This window comes from Sus scrofa, chromosome 11 (genome assembly GCF_000003025.6).
Source record: "Sus scrofa isolate TJ Tabasco breed Duroc chromosome 11, Sscrofa11.1, whole genome shotgun sequence".
Lineage (NCBI taxonomy): Eukaryota > Metazoa > Chordata > Mammalia > Artiodactyla > Suidae > Sus > Sus scrofa.
The window spans coordinates 75,921,942-75,946,722 of NC_010453.5; the positions used below are offsets into that span (position 1 = coordinate 75,921,942).

Below are 24,781 nucleotides of genomic sequence, written 5' to 3' on the forward strand. Positions count from 1 at the left end.
AGTGTGGGGTGTGTGGGAACCTTGTGTCGGAGGGTTACAGTTTTTCTTTATATTTAAGATTGTTCTCAAGTTAAAAGTGTATCTGGAAACCTAATATATTTAAAAAGATGGGTTTCCAATATTTTCATAGGAGACCAAGGAATAATTGCTCATCATGGTTGAAAACAATTGTATAGACATTATGAGCTGTAACTTGTTCTTTCTTTTCCTGTGAAAAAATTCCAACCACGTTTTCCTATAAAAAGACCCCCCCCCAAACGACTTATTATGTAGGGTCATATCTATTAGTAGGGTGGACAAATTCTCACAAAGATTCGACTTGATTTCATGAAGTAGTTATAAAGACAGGAATATTAAAATTCCTGTAGTAACTTTAGAAAGGCAACGGTCGCAGCATATTCTTAACCAGCAGAAATTGTGAAAGAGATTTCATTAACCCAGGGCTCATTGACATTTGAGAGAGCTTAGGCTGTTAAAGTTTGATCTGAGGTTGAGCTTTCCATTTTAGTTGAAAAAATATAGAGATTCATAGGGGCAAGTAATTTTGTAAAGCAGGATTAGATTTGGGGCTCTGAAATAAGTACATCCATTATTAAATGTAGCAAAACATTAAATCACATCAAATAATTAAATACATCAAAAAGGGTGATATGAGGGATGTCAGAGATGGGACAGTGCACGGAAATTGTCAAATCGATCAAATAAATAATCATGGAGGCTTAATAACAGTGAAACAGTCCTGAGTGTTTGGAGGGTTATATGTTTTGCATTAGTTAAATGTAGTTTTCTCTTTAGAGTTACTTCTTTTCAGGAATGGCTTTAGTGGTTCATCCTTTGACCAAAAGTATTACGAGGTTTCTGCAACAGATCTGCTTACTCTTTGTAACCTTTTTAACTCATATACAGTCACGAAAGCAAAATGGATTTTGAAATAGGTATTAGTTTAAAACAGGATCCTGGAGATTCACTAGCCCTTTAAATTCTAAGACAGTATAGAATCTATCAGAATGCTTGAGTCCACTACTACAGCTGGTCTCCACACTTAAATTACATTTCCGAAAATGAGTCCCCTTTGGATCATCAGAAGGAACCTATAAAGTGATAATTAGCTGGAAAAGAATTGGGATCTCCACCATCTTACACAAAGATACTAAGAGTCAGGTCCTTTTAAATTTAATGCCTTGAATGGTTACTACAAAATCCATTCAAAAAAGAGAAGCTTTATTTTGAGAGCTGGCAGATCTTATGCCCTTGATGATACCTGTGTATTGGTGCTGCAGTAGAGGTCACAGCACCTTCTTGGACAGTATTTGTATTTATTTATTGAAAACATTTTATTAAAGCATAGTTAATTTACATTGCGGTGCCAATTTCCGCGGTACAGAAAGGTGACTCAGTTATACGTGCGTGTACCTTCTTTTTTATATTCTTTCCCATCATAGTCCATCCCAGGTGACTGGATATAGTTGCCTGTGCTCCATTCTCAATGTAATAGTGTTTGTATTTATAAAGTAAATACAAGAAAACATCAAGCTTCCTTATAAAAGTCAGTGTGTCTTGATGAAGCTATGCTGTCATTTCACTCTGTGGGGTAGCATAGGGAATTTCTAAGAAGTGGCTTATGGAAGGAAATGAGTGTTTGAAAGATGGACCTAATAATCTGAAAGAATAAATTCATGCCTAGGTCATTGATGTAAACAGCTCTGTCTGATGGAAAACTACATTTGCACACTCAACACTATTTTTGAGTGTGGACAGAACTGCTAGTAAAGCCTTTGACCAATGATGGTCACAAACGTATCTATTTATTTATCTATATCTATTTCCCAATCTCTCTATCTATCACCTATCTATCTATCGTCTATCTAGTTATCTCTCGGTCACCTATCTAGTTTATCTATCTATCTATCTATCTATCTATCTATCTATCTATCCACCATCTATCTCTATCTCTCTATCTCCCTATCTCTCTATCACCTATCTAACTAGTTATCTAGTTATCTACCTATCTATCTATCTATCTGTCTATCTATCTATCTGTCTATCTATCTATCGTCTGTCTATCTAGTTATATATCTATCATCTCTTTCTATCCATCCAACCATCTACTCATTCCCCTGTGTATGTATTTATCTATTTAGTTATCTATCTATCTATCTATCTATCTATCTATCTATCTATCTATCTATCCGATGCCAAGAGTTTTACAGGCTTAAAGTGAAAGAAATAACTAAAATTAATGGTTCCTTACTCTGAGGGTGAGAGTAAAGCATTGTAGCTAATGGCAAAGATTGGAGAGTAAGAGCCTTGACTCGTCCTCTCCCTGGTTGTGTGGCTTTGGTGAAGTACTTCATTGCAAATAAACTCCAAAGAACTGGGTAATTTTTTTCATGGTTCTGCCTGTAGTTCCTCTAGCAGTGGAATATCACATACATTACTTAAAAGAAATTTTTAAAGAATGCCTGGATTTTTTCATTCTGTATTCCTCAATTCTTTTTTTTTTTTTTAACTTTAGTTTTGGCATTCCCTCCCCCCTTTTTTTTTGCTGCTCCCACAGTGTATGGAAGTTCCCAGGTCAGGGAACGCATCCCAGCCACATCTGGGACCTACACCACAGCTGTGGCAACACTGGATCCTTAACCCACTGTGCCATAGGGAGAACTCATATTTTTGGCACTTTTATCATGATTGTCAACATGTTTTTCCTTAAGTTACTAAGTGAAGTAGACCATGGTTAATGACACATCATTAATACATGTATTCAGTGTCAGTACTGGATAAAAATGTGAAATAGCCTGTTCTAAAAAGATACATTAAATGTGTACGAACTTACTGAACCATGGCTGTGATTATGATATAAAACTCAACACTGTATCCACAATCCTTAAAAATAAAGTTTATCTTTTTTTGTACCAAGATTTTTGCTGGTCCCAGGGTCCTATTTTACTTCTTTATGCAATATGAATTTTTATGTGGAAAGCCTTGCCTTTGCAGAATGCAAACACATTTAGCTAATTTTTTTGTAGCATACTGTATCTCTAGTCAGCATTTTCAAGGAATTCCACTGTTCATTATTTAATTAAGATATTTCTTTTCTGGGAGTTCCCGTCGTGGCGCAGTGGTTAACGAATCCGACTAGGAACCATGAGGTTGCGGGTTCGGTCCCTGCCCTTGCTCAGTGGGTTAACGATCCGGCGTTGGCGTGAGCTGTGGTGTAGGTTGCAGACGCGGCTCGGATCCCGCGTTGCTGTGGCTCTGGCGTAGGCCGGGGGCTACAGCTCCGATTGGACCCCTAGCCTGGGAACCTCCATATGCCGCGGGAGCGGCCCAAGAAATAGCAACAACAACAACAACAAAAGACCAAAAAAAAAAAAAAAAAAAAAAAAAAGATATTTCTTTTCTGACTTACTTCTGATGGAAGAAATACTCTTCAAATACAGAGGCATAAACTTAAAAATATGTGCCTCATGGAGTTTTTCTAATTTTTCCAATTTTACATAAAATTCTTTGAAGAATGGAAAACTACCCACACTGTGTGCATTTCATAGGCATCTAACAGGAGCAGGGGCTTTTCCCGGCTTACTGAGTTTGGGAAAGACAGACCACCATGGGTGCCCAGGTCTGAGGTCACCTTTCTCAGGTTTACCCTGTTTGTTTATTTATGCCCCCATTTTTGCTAAATTACGTCCCCTCTTCTAAAGTGTTTTTGACAAGGGGGAGGAGGGAGGGAGTGGGAGGGACATGGAGTTTGGAGTTGGTGGATACAGACCATGGCATGTAGAATGGATTAGCAATGAGGTCCTGCTGTGCAGCACGGGGAACTCCCTCCAATCTCTTGGGATAGACCATGATGGAAGATACTCTGAGAAAAAAAAAAAAAAATATATATATATATATATATATATATATATAACTGGGTCACTTTGCTGAACAAGAGAAATTGATAGACCATTGTAAGTCAACTACTCTAATTTAAAAACAAATTTAAAATTAAAGTGCTTTTCATAATAATCTTTTAAATCTGTATTTTAATTAAGATAATTTTTTAAATTGAATAACTTGCATTCACATTATTAAGCATTTGACTTGAATGTCTTCTGCATGTCTTTTTAGTAAGATGTTTTCTTTTTTTTTAAAAAAATTATTATTATTTTTCCTTTTTTAGGGCTGCACCCGTGGCATATGGAAGTTTCCAAGCTAGAGGTCCACTGGGAGTTGCAGCTGCTGGCCTACACCGCAGCCACAGCAATGCCAGATCCATCCAGGCCATGTCTGTGACCGACACCACAGCTCACAGCAACACTGGATCTTTAACCTGATGAGCGAGGGCAGGAATCGAACCCACATCCTCATGGATACTAGTCAGGTTCATTACCGCTGAGCCACAGTGGGAACTCCAAGATGTTTTGTTTTCCAAGAGTTTTAAGTGAAGGTCTGGGGTACAAGGTCAGGCTGTCCTGTGGAAATGCTCTCCCCCAAAGGCAGGAGCGAGAGAGGACTGGAGGACTGGTGGGTTCTGTTAGTATCGTGATGTTCTCACTGCAGCTTAGGGGAGGTGAGATTTAAAGCCGAGCAACGACGGCCATGAGCAGCGGAACAAGTCTGAAAGGCAGATGGTTATAGAACAGATAATATGGCTCTCTTTTATAGAAAACAAACATAATATATTCATATGGTCACACATATATGTATGTGTATTTGTAACTGTACCTTGATCTACTATAGATATTTTTGTAAAACCAATTATCACCCAATAAATATATGGGATGGCTTAATACGACAACTTGCAAGAGTTGCCACCCAATAAATATATGGGATGGCTTAATATGACAACTTGCAAGAGTATCTAAAATTTATATAGGCCTTTGCTTATTTATTCATTCCATTACAGTGAGAATATTGAAATAGGATGCCGTAGCAGTTGCCTTACAGATCCTTGCACATTTCTGAAACAGTGAGTAGCATAAATATAAGAATAAAATTAACTTTTACCTTCAATGATTCCTAGAAACTTGTAATTTAAAGAGTGAGTTCTTCTATTGGGGAAAAAATGTGTATTTTAACATAGCCCATAAAATAAAAGCATTTTAACGTGACAATTGGCTGCCAAGAAAATTTTAGGAGAAACGGCTAACATTAAACCGACATCAATTAAGTACCTCCTCACTTCTGTGCATGAGAGCAGAGCTTTGAGATTTTGATCCTTGACTTTATAGAATAGCCCATTCCCAATGCAGGAAAATAATTTGTAATGGGAATCTCGGACATGTTATTGGTGGCTGGAAGGTACAAATAGATCAGAATTATCAGTTGTCATCTAAGTTGCTAAAGTCACACTTAGGGTTGATGTTATAATAGAACCAGTTTTAAAGTATGATTATTTCAGTATTTAACTTGGTGCTGCTTACCTTTGCACTGCACCTGCAGACACACACTGATGCTTTGTACATCCTCCAGTCTGCTGACGGAGCCGTGTGGAGCCGGATCCCGCCCTCCACCCCACCCCTGCCATGTACCCCCACCCCCGCCATGTACCCCCACCCCCGCCATGTACCCCCACCCCTGCCATGTACCCCCACTCTGTCCGTGTACCAGCAGCACAGTCCGGAGTGCTGGTCTTCCGCTTTCAGTCCTCCGAGCGGCTCTCTTCATCCTCTGACTCCACTAGGAGAGCAGACCTGGCCGTCAGGCTCCCGGCCAGATGTGGGTGACCTCTGGCTCCCATTCAGTGCAGAACTCAGCCCAGGGGGTCGAGGGGGATGTTTGTTATTAAATCACGCCACGCCAAATCAGACACTGCTTCACATTCAAATTTAAAGCAACCCTCAGTCTTTAAACCTTGTTTGAAAAGTACTTTTTTATACCACTGTAGCGGAAACTGCTCACTTATTATATTTTTTTGAGAGGGGGAGACTCATAAATACCAGCCCCAGAGTATGTGGCTGATCAGAGCTTTGATGGGCTCTCTGTCTTCATTTGCGATTCTTGACACCCTTATTTATTTTTCAATATTCTATTACCATAGCAAAATTTGGGTATTTTAATATTAATAGAAAGATGATGTCAGGTAATTTATACTGTAGGTACTTTATCACTTTCCGTGACGCTATTATGAGATTTGCCTGTGTTTTAATAATGTAATTCAGAACTCTCCAGCCGGGACTTGCCAAGTGAGAATCACTCTTTGACAGATGTTGCAGGTCATGTTCCCTTAATGATTACAGCCTGTTAAGGAAACAAAACATGTAAAAGCCTTCTGAAGGGTTGTACTTGGAGGACTGTATAGCTTGCCGATAGGTGAACAGAATTTCAGAACTCTGTCTTAAAGTGTGAGTCGTTATTAGTTGCTTTTCTGTGGATGGAACAGGATGTACTGTTTCATAACACACATACAGTGTGCTCTTGCTTTTATTACTGCTGTGTGTTTTTTGGTATTTTGTCTGGGAGGCACAGGTTACCATGTACTATGTGTTAAATGGTTGGCAAGTGGAGATGCAGGAGAAACACAGCAATCTGCATTTTCTGGAAACTGAGATAGAAAATGAAGGCATGTCCTGTGAAAGAAGTGATATGGGAAAAGTGCAAAAAGACTAAGAAATGTATCTGACCCTAAGGTGAGAGCCCTGGGGCTTAGAATCCAAAAGAAAGTGTAGTTTGGAACAATTTGGTAGACAAAGGTGCTTACACCCCTTTCTCTACTAATTGAAGACCTTCAATAAACTGTGGATTGAGGCTTTAAAAGACTGTAGGTCAGTGGAAATGAAGACATAAATAAAGACTATATCTGGCAAAGGATAAGATCTTTTGGGGGGGCAGGGGGAGCTTGAAAAAGTAAATGAAAAAATAAGGCAGGGCAAGAGGATGCCACAGAAAACCCAGTTACCATTAGGGATTTTCTGCCAGCCAAGGTGAAGTGAAATCAATCTGTAAGTTACATTTTTTGTTTGTTTGTTTGTTTGTTTGTCTTTTTGCTGTTTCTTTGGGCCGCTCCCGCGGCATATGGAGGTTCCCAGGCTAGGGGTCTAATCGGAGCTGTAGCCACCGGCCTATGCCAGAGGCACAGCAACGCGGGATCCGAGCCGCGTCTGCAACCTACACCACAGCTCACGGCAACGCCGGATCCTTAACCCACTGAGCAAGGGCAGGGACAGAACCCGAAACCTCATGGTTTCTAGTCGGATTTGTTAACCACTGCGCCACGACGGGAACTCCTGTAAGTTACATTTTTAAATGTAGCAGAAGCAAGAGAGACCTTGATCCACAGGCCCATAGGGTCGGTGGCAGAAATACGGTAATTTTGCTGGGAAACAAGACAGAATGGCTGTGAGAGCTTCAGATTGTCCAGCACGAAGCGCTCCTCTTGGGGGGTCCTAGAAATAGGGCCAACCTAAAGGGGTCTTTTCCTTCCCTGCCGCTGGTTCTCAGAGTCAGCAAACATCACTTCTGGAATGGCTTCCTTAGCTCTGATACTCACCTGTCCTGCTGCCCCGGTCATGACGACCCAGTTATCATCTGACCCCACTTGTAAATAATTAAACGGGTCAATGATACGAGTTCCAGGGAAAAGGGTTTTACACGTCCCGGTCAGGCGCCTCCAGGTGCCATCTTCACAGGCTGTGCCTGGTGCTCGACTGTCTAGCTCAGCGGGGCCCAAGGCACTTGAACCGGTTTGTCCCCATCTCAGAGGCAACCTGCCCAACCTGCAGAGGCATCGCAGTGCTGTGATGCACTGTGAAGTCCTGAGAGGGACGCAGAGCATTCAGTCCTCCCAGACGCACTTGGCTTTGGACATCCTAGAAAAATGTGCTTCCAAATATATTGCCGACCGAGGCTGATGCAACTTCTTGGTGAAGCTGGGGACAGGCAAAAAGGACCCTCGCTGGGGGGGGAGCATTCGCTCTGCCACAGTCAAAAGTCACCCTCTCTGTCACCGAGGATGAGCAGGTGGTGAGGACATGTAAGGATGGTTCGTTTGAGAGTTGCACTCCGCCACTGGTGATACTTCATTGGGAGCCACCAATAACAAGATCTCAACAATGAAACCTTTTAAGAGGCATCGACTTTAGTCTCATGTGAAAGTGAGGATGGCAGCTGATGTAATGACGTCATTACTCGAGGGCACAGAGTCGGTGACGTGTCTGGGGTGGGGTTTGTCTGTTTCGGAGTCTGTCCTCATCTCCATATCTGCCATCTTCCTTGTGCTGGTTGGTGCTGATGGGGATTTCATTACACTTCCAGTCAACTGGCAACACCTTGAAGGTAGCGTCTTTGCCATGTACTATTTATCCCACTTCTGCCTCTTCATCTGAGCTGCAGACACTGAAATACAAAAGGGGACCTCAAAGACATAGAATAGGATTATGGGGTTCTAGAATCTGGCAGGGATCTTGGCCCATTGTCATTTAAAGAGCTCTTTGAACTACCCTGGGGATGGCAGGGGTCAGAGGCTGGGTCAGAGGAACCCACCTCTTCACCTGGCAGAACAACGTGGGCAGATCTGCTCTGCAGTGGGCTTTGCGTCCCGAGGCGGTGAATTTTCCCCGTGGCAGTCAAATGAACCTGCTTGTCACAGACGCTGTTCTCTGAGTTAAAATAAATCCCAATGAATACTTTAGAACAAGAAATTATTCCTTGCTAAGTTATAAGCCACGCATTTTCTTTTAAAACTCAGGGTAACAACGGAAACACTATTTTCAAAAATGTCTCTTGTTACCTTATGATGAGCATTGGTGGATTGAGTCATTCATTCTTTTAACGTCGTCTTTATTTGAGGGTCTGGTGTGTGCCAGGTGCTGGGCTTGCTCCTGAGAATAGCAGGGAGAGCCCAAATCGAGCTTAAAGGCTCCTTCTCAGTGTGTAATCATTAATGCATTTATATATAATACTTGGGTACACATTATGCATCAAATCTTAGCCTTCCACGCGGCCTGCGAGGGGCCAGTCAAGGTACGAGGGCAGCTCTCAGAGGGAGTGCCTGACCTTGTCTAAGAGGCCCCAGCAGCCGTGGAGGAAGATTGAAAGGGTATCTAGCTGGAGGCGCTGCCTTTGGGAGAAGGTGGCATTACGCCCTCAGCAGCGATGTGTTCTTAGGGAGGCTGCGGTGGAAATCAAGGAGATGTTGATGATGTGTTTTGAAGGTGGAGTCAGTAATGACGCTGGTGTTTTAGATGTAGGAGATAAAGAAGGGAATGGAGATTGTAGAACGACTCCCAGCTCTCTGATTTGGGGAGATGGGGAGGGTGGTGCAATTTATGAAGGAAGCAGACACCAGGGCAGACATCGTCCCACGTGACGAACCGTGCACAAGGTCAAGACGCGTGGATGCTGTCCACCTGGAGACGCCTAGGAGGCCGTTGGTCCTGGAACTCAGCAGAGAGAGGAAGGTCTTATTGGCATACACAGGGGAACAGATGCCCTCGAATAAATCTGATCAACCCATGAAAGTGCCAAGTCTGAAAAAGAGAAGGAACATTTGAGAGAGCATCCAAAGGAAAGTGATTAAAGATGCTTAGCGAAACAGGAGGCGGCAAAGGCAACTGAGAAAGAAAAGCCAGATTTAGAAGGTGAACCAGAAGCTTCTATTGTCATGAAAGTCAAGGGAGCAAAAAAAAAAAAAAAAGAAAGAAAAAATGCCTTGAGAGTTTCCTCGTGGCAATGGGAGATGTACAGGAAGGCCAGAGGAGCTAGTCTTTCAAACACGGACGAGCAAACCTGGGAACTTTGGCTCCCTAGGTCAGAGGTGAAAAAATATTAAAGTTTAGGTAGTTGCCCTCGTTTTCATACCCAAGTATTATAGTGCGGAATGTTGAAACTCTGGTGGGATATTCTAGGCTAAAGAGGGAAAAAGAGAGGGGCGCCGGCATCAGAAAGCACTGGAGATAAACATGGAGCCAGCAGCACGAAACACTAAGGTCCGGAAATGATCAAAGGCCTATATTTTCAGTTTGCTGGTAAACAGACCTGCAAAGGCTCTGTTTTCTCAGAGCAGAAAGGCAGATCTGAAGTGTTCAGGTTGGGGACATTAGCTTTTTAAAAAGCAGAGTAAACTGATGGGTGTTGGAGAATAATTATATGAATGTTGGAGGCGGGAAGGTACTGACTCTTCATAAAAGACCGTAGTCACTGATACTTAGGAGGTGCTGTGTGGTCCCCCCGGAACCTCACCCAGGAGGGCATGGGTAGCAACGTGGCATTTGCAGAAGACTCGACAGGAACTTTCCCTAACCGCACCGGCGCTTTACGACCTCGGAACCCAGGGTTTCTTTCCTGAACTTTCAGGCTTGCTGGCAAAACCGTGTCTTTTAATGGGAGGGTTGGCCTTGAGATATATTCTGGCTGTTCATTGATTCAAATGAAACTCAAGCCAGCTGACCCAGTCATCGTTACTAAAGTTTTACTCCTTAACCTTTGAATTTGGTGGATTTGAAACTTGCCAAGGATCCAAGGGAACGGTCATGGGTGTTCACCTTGTTTCAGTTTTGTTCATTGTTTATTTTGAAAAAACTTTTTCTCAGTATAAATATCACACATGTTTACTGCAGAAAATTGAAAGATGCCCATTTATCTTATACCACATACATGTCTTGGTAGGTTATCTTTTTAGACACATTTTCTGTACTTTTCCAGCCCTTAAAATTGTCGTCTACAACATGGCTTTAAAGATATGCAGTTGCATCAGGTAAATGTCCTTAAGTATTCCCCTAGTTTTGACGTTTTCCACAAATTTCCACTGCTTTTTCTGTTTTCACGATACTGTAATTACATCATTTCATGACAGGGCAATAAGTCTCTCATGACCTGCTTTTATGCATGCCACTTTTGTTGGCATCCGATTTTTATCTCTTATGCACTCCCGTGTTTTTAAAGGCCAGAGAGTTTCCCGAGGCTTGTTGGTAGCCCTTAAAGCTCAGCCTCTCCTCTTGGGCTTCCCTTTGAATTTTTCTTCCTGGACAGAACCAGTTTCAACTCTTCTATTTCTTTTTAAATAACTGCTTTTTAAATCTATTTTGTGTTAAATAACTACATTTTTAAAATCTATTTTGTGCCTCTGATTTTTACATCTATTTTGTGCTAAATAACTACCGTTTTACACCTATTTTGTGCCTTTGGTTTTTAAATTGATTTCATGTTCAATAACTACAGTTCTGTGGCTACACCCTGGTTTTTCATTCCTGGCCTGGAAGATGTGGATTCGGCTGTGGTTTAACACTCCCAACCCCCTTTGGGGGCGTCCCTTCTGCCCATGTGTCCATCCTCCCCTTATCATGATCTCAGACTTCCGTCAGACCCTTATAGAGATTCCTTTTTTTAAACATTTGCTGGCGTACAGCTGACCTGCAATGTTGTGTTAGTTTCAGGTGTACAGCAGAGTGACTCAGTCGTACATATAAACATATCCGTTCCCTTTTCCCATATAGATTATTACAAACTGTTGAATGGATTTTCCTGGGCTCTCTTAATCATCTATTATGTAGAGTAGTCGGTATATATTCTTCCAACCCTCCCAATTCCTCCCTCCCCCCAACAGTTTCCCCGATGGTAACCGCTGGTTTTGAAATCTGTGCTTTGGTTCTATTTTATAGATTAGTTCTTTTGTACCACTTTAATGAGGTTCTGCATGTAAGTGAGAGTGTATGGTATTTGTCTTTCTCTGACTTACTTCGCTGAGATTTCCTTAGTGTGACTTAAGGGTCTTTACACTGTAGTTTCTTGGAATTTTACAATTACCTTTTCTTTCTTACATGTTTTATTTTCTTGGCATGGTGTGTTACTTAGCATGGTGGCAGTACATAAATATTTATGTGCTCCCAAAGTAATAATTACTGACTTGAGGATGTTTACAGAGGGAGCTGTAAAAATGCATTCCAGTATAATTTCAACTGTTATAAAATTTTAAATGCTTGTAATACAGGTTTTAATTTTTTTATTACCATAAAAAGTTGCGATCGTTAAAAATCTCAAAGTATGCTTTAATCATAATTAGCATTAATATGTAGTTCCTTACTGAATAAATGGATTCCCTGATGGTATCACTTCTTAGCTTAGCTACCTCCCCCTCCCAAAATCTAGAATCTAAAAGAATATTATGTGCTTCTAGTTTTCTCTCTCTGCTTGAACAGTGGAAACTGGAGGGGCAGTCTCTGCTTGAGACCAGAGAGGCATGAATTTTCTGCTTCAGTTGCCTAAGTGTTCATTATCTCAGACGGAGCTGCTCACAGAACCTCAGGCTGGTCTAACCCAAGAACAGGAAGGGCAGCCTGTCCCAAGACAAGGGGTCCGTCCTTCTCAGCCCCATTCACTGGAGGTCATCAAAGGTAATTCACTCTAGAGTTCCTGCTATGGTCCAGTGGGTTAAGGAGTCTATGTTGCTCCAGCTGTGGTGTAGGTTGTAGCTGTGGCTTGGATTTGATCCCTGGCCCAGGAACTTCCATATGCCATGGGTGTAGCTGAAAAAGAAAAAGAAATTCACTCTGTTACAGTGTGCTGCTGGTGCACACTCTACCTGACAGCCTCTCTCTGACTGTCCCAGGGCTTTCCACTCTGATGTCTCATCTGAGGTTTGGGGAAAGAGATTGTGATTCAAGAACTTGGGATAGCCAGATTTAAGTGTTTGAATAATTTAGAATAAAATGCCATTTTTGCCTGTTGTCTGATTCAGCAATAGTAAAGAGTAAACAGTGGAACAGAGTATGCAGGTACTAAAGAAAAATATATGCTTCTGTCCTTTTTGATTGCATCCAGTTGCCCTTTTGGGTCATTAGCTGCTCTCCTTTGTCTTCCTGATTTTGGGGGGGACACTGATGGGTTTGCTTGTCTTCTAATTAAGAAAAAAAAAAAAAACAGTCTGCTATCTTTGTTCTGAGTTGTTTGAAGTTCAAAGATCTTTGGAGTTTGTCCTTGAAGACACAGGTCAAAATTGTGAGAAATTTGTCTTTTCATTCTCCTCCTATAATTGGTTGTAAGCAATGGAGAAAGCTGTAGTGCTTTCCTGGTCGCTGGCTGGAAGACAGACTTTCAAAAACCTAAGTGGTAAATCACCTGGAAATAAACAAATAGACACATTTTTTTTTGGAGATCTCCTTCTGAAGAAACTGCATGTTTCCATTTAATCTTTCATAAATGTGTTTTGTTACATCTGGGCAGTTTTTAAGAAACAGAAATATATGGATTTATAAAAGGTTCTCTTTTGTATCTCAGGGTGGGTTTCCTTTTTCTCAATAACAGTAATATTAGAGAGCATTCTGGTATTTGTCCTGGCTTGCTGGAAATACTGCACTTGAAAATTTTAACATTGTCGAGGCTTTGTATTCTGGGAATGACATTGTTTAAGTATTTCTTGCCTCTGAATAAAATTATCTTACTTCCTCTTTGCTGTTTTTGTCCAATATGATAAAACTGCTGGAAGGGGGGGGGTGCAGAGAAGTTGCCCAGCCAGACTTACTGTCTTCAGTATTTCAAAGAGCTCTGGGTTGAATGGCCTCTGTCTTCCCGACTTTTTCATTCTGTCCCCCTCTTTTCAGGATTTTAATTCTTAAGCCTATCTAAAAACTGTGCTGACAGAGAAGGATGAGTGATTTAATGGTTATATTTGCAAATGTCTTAAGTTTCATAAGATATTCTTTCTCCTGCAGTTACTTTATTAGGAGAGCTGCTATTTGTTGTGTGCCTGTTGCAGGTCAAGCCCTGGGCTGGGTACAATATAGGCTTATACAAGAGATAACTGTCATATACACTAAAGACTAAGAGTTGGCTCCACTCTGAAAACTGAAGGGCAGTATTAGGTGGTTTTCCCTTGAACTCCCCCCACCTTCCACCCTGGTGTAGGAGGGTTCCCTTTCCTCCGCACCCTCTCCAGCATTTGTGTTGATAGACTTTCTGATGGTGGCCATTCTGACTGGTGTATGATGGTATCTCATTGTAGTTTTGATTTGCATTTCTCTAATAAGAGTTAGCAATATTGAGCATCTCTTGATGTGTTTTTTTGCCATCTGTATGTCTTCTTTGGAGGAATGTCTATTATTCTTCTGCCCATTTTTTGATTGAGTTGTTTGTTTGTTTTTGATGTTGAGCTGCATGAGTTGTTTGTATATTTCGGAGATTAAGCCTTGTTATTTGCTTCATTTGCAAGTATTTTCTCCCATTCCATGGGTTGTCTTTTTGTTTTGTTTATGGCTTCCATTGTCATGCAAAAACTTTTAAGTTGAATTAGGTCCCATTTGCTTGTTTTTGTTTTTATGTTCATTTCTCTAGGAGGTGGATCCAAAAAGATACTGCTGCGGTTTATGTCAGAGAGTGTTCTGCCTATGTTTTCCTCTAAGAGTTTTATAGTATCAGTCTTACATTTAGGTCTTTAATCCCTTTTGAGTTTATTTTTGTGTGTATGGTGTTAGCGAGTGTTCTAATTTCACTCTTTTACATGTAGCTGTCCAGTTTTCCCAGCACCGCTTATTGAAGAGATTGTCTTTTCTCCATTGTATATTATTGCCCACTTTGTCATAAATTAGTTGACTGTAGGTGTTTGGATTTATTTCAGAGCTTTCTATCCTGTTCCACTGATCAATATTTCTATTTTTGTGCCAGTACCATACTGTTTTGCTGACTGTAGCTTTCTAGTATAGTCTGACATCTAGGAGCCTGATTCTTCCAGCTCTGTTTCTCTTTCTCAGGATTGCTTTGGCTGCTTGGGGGTCTTTTGTGTTTCCACACAAATTTTAGTTCTATGAAAAATGCCATTGGTAATTTAATAGGGACTTCATTGAATATGTAAATTGCATTGGGTAGCATAGTCATTTGGACAATATTCATCCTTCCAATCCAAGAACATGGCATATCGTGCCATCTCTTTGTGTCCTCTTCAGTTTCTTTCTACAGCATCTTATAGTTTTCAGAGTACAGGTCTTTGCCTTCTTAGGCCAGTTTATTCTTAGATATTTTATTCTTTTTGATGTAATGGTAAATGGGATTGTTTCCTTAATTTCTCTTCCTTACCCTTCATTTTTAGTGTATAGAAATGCAAAAGATTTTTGTGTTTTAATTTTTTATTCTGCAACTTTACTGAATTCATTGATGAGTTCCAGCAGTTTTCTTGTAGCATTTTTAGGATTTTCAATGTAGAATGTCATGTCACCTGCAAACAGTGACAATTTTACTTCTTCTTTTCCAATTTGGATTCACTTCATTTCTTTTTCTTTCTTATTGCTGTGGCTAGGACTTCCAAAATGATGTTGAATAAAAGCAGTGAGAGTGGACATCCTTGTCTTGTTCCTGATCTTAGGAGAAATTCTTTCAGTTTTCTACCAATGATAATGATGTTAGCTGTGGGTTTGTCATTTATGTCGTTTATTATGGTTTTTTTTTTTTTGTCTTTTTGCCTTTTCTAGGGCCACACCCGCAACATATGGAGGCTCCCAGGCTAGGGGTCCAATCGGAGCTGTATCCGCCAGCCTACACCAGAGCCACAGCAGTGCCAGATCCGAGCTATGTCTGTGACCTACACCACAGCTCATGGCAGTGCTGGATCCTTAACTCACCAAATAAGGCCAGGGATCAAACCTGCAACCTCATGGTTCCTAGTCAGATTCGTTAACCACTAAGCCATGATGGGAACTCTGTATGTCGTTTATTATGTTGAGGTAGGTTTCCTCCATGCCCACTTTCTGGAGGGTTTTTATACCAGAAATGAGTGTTGGATCTTGTCAGAATCTTTTTCTGCATCTATTGATTTGATCATCTGGTTTTTCTTCTTTAATCTGTTAATGTTATATCACACTTGCAGAAATTGAAAAATCCTTGCATCACTGGGATAAATCCCGTGTGGTCATGGCATGTGATCCTTTTAATGTATTGTTGGAATTGGTTTGCTAGTATTTTTTGAGGATTTTTGTATCTATGTTTATCAGTGGTATTATTGGCCTATAATTTTCTTTCTTTGTGTGTTATCTTTGTCCGATTTTGATATGAGGGTGATGGTGGCCTCATAGAATGAATTTGAGAATTTTTCTCCCTCAGCAATTTTTTTTGGAAGAGTTTCAGAAGGATAGACATTCACTCTTCTCTGAATGTTTGGTAGAATTCACCTGTGACGCCGTCTGGTCCTAGAGATTTTTTTATTGGAAGTTTGTTTGTTTGTGCATGTGTGTACTTTTTAGGGCCTCACCCATGGTATATGGAAATTCCCAGGTTAGGGGTTGAATCAGAGCTACAGCTGCCAGCCTATACCACGGCCACAACAACATAGGATCTGAGCTGTGTCTGCTACCTAACTACAGCTCATGGCAATGCTGGATCCCCAACCCACTGATTGAGGCCAGGAATTGAACCTGCATCCTCATGGATACTAGTTGGATTCATTTCCACTGTATCACAAGTGGAACTCCTATTGGAGATTTTTAAGTGACAACTCAAAAACTATGATTAAAACAACCTTCTCCTGGGAGTTCCTGCTGTGGCACAGTGGGATAAGGATCCAGCATTGTCACTGCAGTGGCTCATGTCACTGGTGTGGTATGGGTTTGTTCCCTGGCCCAGGAACTTCCACATGCCGTGGGAACAACCAAACCAAACCAAACCAAAACCAAAACTACCAGATGCTACTAGCACATGGATACAACATTTTCTATTCTAAGAAGAGAAACTCTGCAATTCAAGAGCTCAAAATATCCGCTCACAGAATTTTTCTATCTCTCCTATGACGTTTGATGCCAGAATTTTTTATTTAAATGAGATATTAAATGGAATTTTTGAGGACTATATACATATTCTATTCCTCATCAAAGTTTTGCCCAAACTTTGGTATTTCCAGTACTTCTGGTGACTTTCGCCTGGATTAATTTTTACTATGGTGAATTCTAAATCTTAACCTTAGCATTCCTGCTGCATTTATTAGTTGGCTTTCTATTGTAGTGGTGGGCTCTCTTCTCCCCTAGAGTCAGGGATTCCCTTGCTTCTTGATGTCAGTATGAATTCATGAGTCCTTAGCTACAGTTTTACAGTGATGTAAAAACATTGTTCAACCAAGTGATCAAAGTTAACTTCATTAGTGCTGGGATCAAGGTCCCAACATCAGGCATCTTCTGATATGATACCATGGGAAGAACACAGCATCTCTCTGTGGTTTGCCTGCCAAACATCTCATCGTAAGGATGCACGAGAGGAGAACTGTTGCAAATGGAAGGAGGCCAAAGCAAAAGGAAAACAAAATGCCCTGGTTGACCCCGAATCCCACCCTGAGCCAAGGGCTGATAGATCAAGGATGCCATTGGAGAAATGCATGGAACTCGGACATGGATTGTGGTGTAGGTCATAGAATTTAGTGATGCCAAACATTCTGATTTTGATAATATTGATGCAAGAGAATAATCCTTATTTTTATGAAATATATTCTAAAAGACTTAGGGCTAAAGGCGCCTGGTGCCTATGACTCTCTTTTAAGGGATTCAGGACAAATGAAGGAGACAAAGAGAAAGCAAAAATAGGGGGAAAGCATAAATAATGGGTGAATTTTGGTAAAGGGAAGAGTATTCATTTCTTAGGGTTGCCATAGTACAATTCTACAAACGGGGTAGCTTCAAAAAACTTGTCTGCAGTTCTGGAGGCCAGAAGTCCAAGATCAAGGTGCTGGCAGGGCTGTGCTTCCCCTGAAGCCTCCAGGAGAGGGTCCTTCCATGTCTCCTCCAGCTCCTGGGGGCCCAGGTACCCCCTGGCTCTTGTGGTATCCCTCCCATCTCTGCCTCTGCCTCACACAGCTGTCTCCCTTCCATCTGCCTGTGTCTCCAGTGGCCCTCATCATAGATGCCCCTCTTCTCATGAAGATGCCTGTCCTTTGCATTACCCTCTAATGACCCCAGCATCTTTCCAATAAGGTCACAGTCACAGGTAGCAGGGTGGGACCTCAGCGGTTCCTTTAGGGGGATGCAGTTCAGTCCCTAACAGGTTTACAGGAGCTGTTTGTACCACTCTTGCAACTTCGTGTCAACTTTAAATTCCATCAAGATAAAAAGTGACCAAAACTATTTGCATATGAAGAGTAGTATTTGTTAGAATACCATCAAGGACTTATTAAAATTGCAGTATCCGTGGGCTAGAGAACTATTAGTAAATGAAACAGTCCAGTCGACAAGTGTATTCTTTGACTTAAATTGCTACCTAATGTACACTAATGAAATGTTTATTTACAGGAAATGCGCATTTATTTGTTCATATGTCATCCGACCTGCAGTAAATAAGATTCCTCCTTGAGGGGAGTGATAGATTTGAGCTCCGTTTCCAATATTCCAGGAACAGTCTAGGACAAACTGGAGGTGGGTGGTCCTCCAGTTTGAATAAGGAGAGAGGACACGCACTCAGGGCTGCCAACAGGTGCCATTCCGTCCTCAACCGCAAGAGCATTTGCAGAGCTTGATTTTGCTACATAACACTGATTGCTTTGCTTGCCTGATGGAACCCATCAGAATGTGGCTGATTTTCTTCAAACCCAACTGAAGAACCTGCCTCAGACTTTGGCTTTCTAGTCCTGAGTGCCTCCGTTGCAGAGGGACCTGCCAACAGCAGTAATGCACTTAGCTTCTGAGTTAGTCAGAAGAAGGAACTTCATCAGCCATACATCTTCTCCATGGGGCTTGTTAGCTATGCGGGTCCAATTTCAGGATCCTAATGCAAGAAATACAGCTCGTTCAGGGGCTCATTTAGGACATATGTTTTCTTGCCTATGAATCCGCTCTTCTAGGGACGCCTACCAAGTCCAGACCGTAGAGGGTCGGGGCAGAACCACCACACGTCGGGAGGTCTCACCCGTGTTCAGAGGCAACGGGAGAAGGAAGGAAGGAAGGAGAGACAGAATAGAGGGACAGAGGGGGAAGGAAAGGAGGAAGGGATGAAGCAAGGAGAAAGAAGGAGAGGAAGAAGGAAGAAGGAAGGAAGGAAGGAAGGAGAAAAATTCTTCCACAGTTGCCACCGCTCACGAGAGAGAGAAGGGAACTTGACTATGCATGGTATGATTTGGTTCTTTTATGAATACACTCTGAAAAATAAATGTCAGACAATCTAGTGAAAAATAATTACCACAAAATTCATCATCGTTTGCCTCAGTTTTTATTGATTAGTTTAAGTTCAGAGTTTAGCTACTCATTTTCCAATTTGTTTCCGTAAATTGTTTTTAGGGCCTGATGTGTGCCAGGCACAGTTGGGGACATAAAGAGGAATAAGATGTCATCTGCAATGAGGAGCTTCCTGATGCCCTGGCCGGTCTACATGCACAATGACCCCTGGGCATTCAGCTCTGCAGACCAGTGGGTGATTCATGGGTTGAAATTTCAATGAGTGAACCCAACTAAAATATTCAGCACCATTTTAAATTTCAGGCTCTCTTCGAAAAATCCTCATTACTTCTTAAAAGAATAGAGACTATGTTTCCCAAGCCCATGCTTCCCTGGGTACCACGTTGTTCTGCTATTTAGTTTTGCTGTTACTGATAACGTGTGACTCTTCATTATCGTCATTGTCGTCTGGCATCCAGTTAGATGTTTGACGTAGATAAGATTCTGCTTGAAACATTTACGCAATGGGGAAAAGGAATGACTTGCTTATCTCCCATCTATTGGTATCGAAATCAGTCAGGACACATCCTGTAGTTGCGTCTTGATTCTTTACCCACTGGAGCCTGGAGAGGCGAACACAGCCTCGTTCTCCGGGTTGGAGACTAAAGGAAAGGGACCATGAGCCAAGTCTCCTGAAGACCGTGGTCTCAAGTAACTTCCTTTCAAACTCTGAATAACTGAAATGAAAGGAAATGCACCAAGAAATAGGAGGCAGTTTTTAGGACCTTAACATGACGTTTTCCTTGGGTAGGTGAGAAACTGAACTAGATAACGTGCGCAGTTCAAATCAGAGACTATTTTAATATGGTTATAGGCAATATAACGGGCTTCACTCTGATGCCGAGGTAAGGAGCATAGCTGTGTGGCGGGCAAACGTTAAGAACGTGGAGTGTTTCACAGCTCTGATCTATCCTTCTATTTCCTTTTTACAGTGTCGTAGAGCAGACCTCTGGAAAACCTGTGCAGACTTGCTAAGGCATAGGAAAGCACACGCACCCAGGCACACGTACATACATGCATATGTGTGTATATGCACGATACATATAAGTGTGTATATGCACACATATACACACACAACGCAGACTCCTATTCAGGAAGAAGAAGGAGGTGAAACTTCCATCTGTTTGGTCTGAGTTCAGTGATGTGGTCCTGGGAGGCATGTGGGAAGTCTTGCCTGATAAAGTTTATGGGGCTTATTTAAGAATGCAGAGCAGGGGTGCCCGTCGCAGTGACCGCTTTTGAAAGAGTGAAAGTGCACCCCTGTCCTAGCACTTAGGCTGGGATGGGCAAAGAGCCGGGCAGGAGGGTTCGGAGGTGCTGGATGGGGCACCCTTTGCTGCTAAAAGTTGTGTGAGAGCCCCATTTAATATATATTCCATCCGTTCATGTCTACAGTTTCAGATTTTTTTGTTAGAAAACCATTTCTGAAAAGAGAAAAACCAGCCAGAAGCCACGTGCTCCAGGTTTTGTGAAAACAATTGCAGTGAGGCCAGCTCTTTGATGAGCTTCTGTGGCGAGCACGGACCTTGGAAGAGTTAACGGGATGGTTTGGGGAACTTGAGTCCAAGTTCACACCGGAGTTCTCCATTCAGACCAAAGGCTGGGGGCCCTTCTGTCGTGTTAGGACAACCAAGCAGGTGTAGGGGAGCCAGCCTAGCGGTGTATAAGGTTTATACCCAGGGATTGAATATTTGGGGTTTGGCAAGCAGGGAGGGGAGAAGGAGCTGGGGCTGGTGTCTTGTAAGGGTCCGTGGAACCTTTTTAGACCACCAGCATTCCTCGTAGAGCATCTAATACATTTGTCTTAAAAAAAAAATTCCCCTTTCCCACTGATCCTGCCAGATGTGCCTCAAGTCAACTTTTCTGAGTGAGATGGAAATGCAAGTTTTGATCTGCTTTCTATGTCAACAGTATAGAAAGATGCATTTGTTCTTGTTCACCTGCAGGCTGGAGCCAACGTCCTTCTCCAGGATGTCAATGGAAACACCCCGCTGGATTATGCCATGGAAGGGACAGAGTCAAGCTCTATCCTATTGACCTACTTGGATGAAAACGGTAGGCGGATGCTTTGAGTAACCGTAGGTGAAGAGACAGGATCGTAGAATTATACGTGTGTCTATTTTTCGGTGCGCTTCCATGATTTCGGATGGCTGTTGTTTCCCTCAAGCGTGTGAATGAGGGCTCGTCCTGTACAGCATTTTCCGTTTCGTCAGTGCAGTTCTGCAAGCCAGCAGAAAGCCAGAGACCACAATGACGGGACATTTTAACAGGCATCCAAAGTCCATAATTAGCGGGACGGGGTTTGTAATTATGAGCTATTCTCCACTGGGAGGGGAAGGGAAGTGAACCAGCACAATTGAATTTTGAGTTAACGAGCTCAAGGTCATGCATAGCTCAGGTCATGCAAAGCGTACTCGCTTGGGAGCGCTGGGCCTCCTGAGAGGCACCTGCAGGGAAGCGAGGGCTAAAGTCAAGGACAGTTTGTACAGCATCCTGGCCTCCATTCTTGGGGACACTTGGAAACTCAAACCTTGTCAGAAGGTGCCAGCCTGAGAAGATGAGGCCGAGGTCCCAGATGTCTTTGCTGACAAAGAACATTTAATTGCACAGAACGAGCGAGCGTATAATTTCATGAGTCAGTTCAGCACAGGCGAGGTGGCAGGTGTTTGGAATCCGGAGTCCCCTAGGAGGTTAAAGAAGGATGCCCCCCTGGCTCTTCTTCTTTCTGCTGTTTGGGTATAAATAACAACAAAGGCATGCCAGTCCCTTCAAGTATGATCTTTTGCCAGAGAAGAAGTTTACCATTTTCCCGAGGCCCACGGTGCCCGGGGCTTTGCCCTTCTCCGGGAACAGCCTGCACATCTGTCTCTTTGTTCCTGTGCTCAGCTCCTCCTCCTCAGTGCCGCGACCCACAGTTTATTCTGAGGATGGCTTAGAATAATCATCGTTACTGCTTAGCAGCCATGGTTCTTAAAAAAAAGAAAAAAGCTCTCCTTAATTCTGAAAGCAAAGCTCCGTGAGGTCATCTTCCTTGGAGAAGAGGTGAGCTGGGCAGTGGTTCCGAAGGTCCCCAAGCCACGGCCCGAGGCCACCGGCTGTTCCTCGTTCAGGCTCCCACGGGAGGGACCTCACAGTGCCTGGCATCTTGTCAGCCACGACTCGTTGCAGAGAGAGATTCCATTGCTTCCAAGGGGAACAAACGAAATTATGCACAGTCCACTGTTGGACTTGGGCAAAGTTGCACTTGGAGTGTACAGCTGCGATTTGCGTGAAGAGCTGGGCTGGCGTATTTAGCTGGGCCGGCTCAGCAGGGTGCTTTTCAGTTCTTCTCATTCTTTGGAATTTCTAATAGCTACAGTCATATCTCTTTCTTTTTGGAAACTACAATAAGTATCTTTTTTTTTTTTTTTTCTTTTTATGGCAGCACCTGTGGCATAATGGAAGTTCCCAGGCTAGGGGTTGAATTGGAGCTGCAGCTGCAGGCCCAGCCACAGCCACAGCCATGCGGGATTTGAGCTGCATCTGCGACCTGTGTCACATCTCACAGCAGCTGCCGGATCCTTAACCCACTGAGCAAGGCCAGGGGTCACACCCGCATCCTTAGTGAGACAACGTTGAGTCCTTAACCCACTGAGCCACAACGGGAACTCCTAAATTTAAGGATCTTTATTTGCAAAAGAATGAACTTGACTTCTAAACCTTCCCAACCCATTAAAAGGTTTGGTTTGATAAGAAAAATTGAGTATTTGCAAGAGCAGTATTACCATCCCATAGAAAGAAAGGTACGTATAGTCTTTTGAGAGGCAGATTTAGCAACGATTAAGGAAAAAAACCGAAAACAAACGAGAGAGAGATCCTGGCTCTGAATGGGTAGGAGAAAAAAATCTGTCACGATGGCTGTCACCGTCCGTTTGTGAAATACACATTTGCTGCAACGAATTCAATTTAATATCTCTTCAATTTTTAATTCTGTTTTCCATTTGTCCCGCTGGCCTCTGCCTTCCATCCATCCACACCTCGCTCACAATCTGGTTCCATTTCTGTCCGCGTCCCTCCGTCCTTATCAAGATCGGCTGCCATGGTTCCAGTTAATACTGTCTAATTCGATTTATTCTCTGTGCCCCCTTGTTGCTGAACTTTTAGAGTTATCTGTTGTGACAGCCTGGCCTGATATCCTTAGAAATGTCTGTTATTCTGAGATGGAGTTTTTATTATGATTTGGGGCACTGCCTTCTCCCGCCTCGGCAGTGGCAAACCTTGAATTCTCACTCTGCATCCTACAATTTCAAGTCAGAGCCCTTATCTGCTGTCACATCAGGATGCGTGTGCCAGGAGGCAGGCCAGGTCGTGAGCAAGCTGATTACATGGAAAATCACCGGTCACAGGTTCTAATTAGACTGTCAGCACTGTACACCGGGGGACAGCAATTAACCTCAGCTCACTGCCTGGGCTTCCTGGGCTGGAAAACGAGACAGCCAAGGGCTTCTGATGGGGTGTTTGATGCATATGAGATCTCCGGTGCACGGAAAAGCAGCTGGCGTTCCAGGAAAGCAATTGATTCTGAAATGAGCCAGCAAGGAAAGAGAGCACAGCTGGGTGAGCTCAAGGTATCCAGTGACAGGTGTCACTGGAGGAAACACAGACAGGTGCGTTTTTCCAAGTCCCTGCAAAATAAATAAAACAAAACCTTTTTACTCTGCCCTCCGCATAGCATCACAACGGCCCTTTCTCCTTCCTTTCCAAGCCATCCTTTCAGAGGGAGCTGTCACCTTTATTCGTCTGAGTTCTTAATCTCCTCTCCGGAGCGCACTGAAGTTCGACTTCCACCTCTGCCCATCTGGCTGCGTCGCTGCGGCGATTGTCTCTGCCCTTCTCGGTTCTCTATCCAGCGGGTACCTCTCTGTGCCCCTGTGTTTCCTCATCTCTTGTTCCATGCACTGACCTTGACCACCCTCCCCACGAAAATCCTCTCCTGCTGTGGTCTTGCCAGGGTTTTCCTCCCTTCCCTTAATTTCCTTCGGATGCACCATTTAAACATTCAGAAGCCCAAGGCTTTATCTCTGAGCATCTTTTCGTGTGACTCCATCCCTCTTCCTGGCTTCTCCTCCGTCTTGCTAGTGTCCTTCGCACCCGCCTGCTCCTGGGGCTATTCCTGCAGCTTAGATTCCTTTCAAGACCTTCTGCCTTGCATGTACAATGACAATACACGTCTTTGACTTGAGTATCAGTTGGGTTGAAATAACACGTCCAATATGGACCTTCGTGCTGTCCTCTCATCCCCTTTATATAATGATTCTGTTTATCTTTAGGCCCAGGAATCTGAGCATCTGAACATCGCTTTTCTTCTGAATCCCTCATGTTGAATTGTCACCACTTCTTCCAGATTCTCTTTCCTTGACTTCTCTCTAATATATCCGTGAAGCTCGCCCGTCTTGCTGTTACTGCCTTCGTTTACACCCTGGTCTTTCTCGTTTGGAACAGACTTGGACACTGGCCGTCTTGCCTCCAGACATAGCCTTCCCTCTGCGTTTTTCAGAGAAATCCCGGCTTCGTCAGCCTGCAGATGACCTTGTAAATTTCTCCTGCGTAACAAGTTCATTCAAAGATCTGTGGCTGCACTAACCCCTTCAGAATCACTCAGTGTTGGGGTGAGAGTGATCCCGATTGCCCAGGACAGCCCCGAGTTA

General features: G+C 42.8%; 1 protein-coding gene across 1 annotated transcript in view; it reads left to right on the forward strand.

Annotated features, from left to right (window-relative positions):
* Positions 1–24,781, forward strand: part of MYO16 (myosin XVI) — a 532,176-nt gene that overhangs the window by 182,159 nt on the left and 325,236 nt on the right. The window contains 1 exon segment of the mRNA XM_021065905.1: positions 21,041–21,149. Coding sequence (XP_020921564.1) covers positions 21,041–21,149 — 109 coding nt within the window.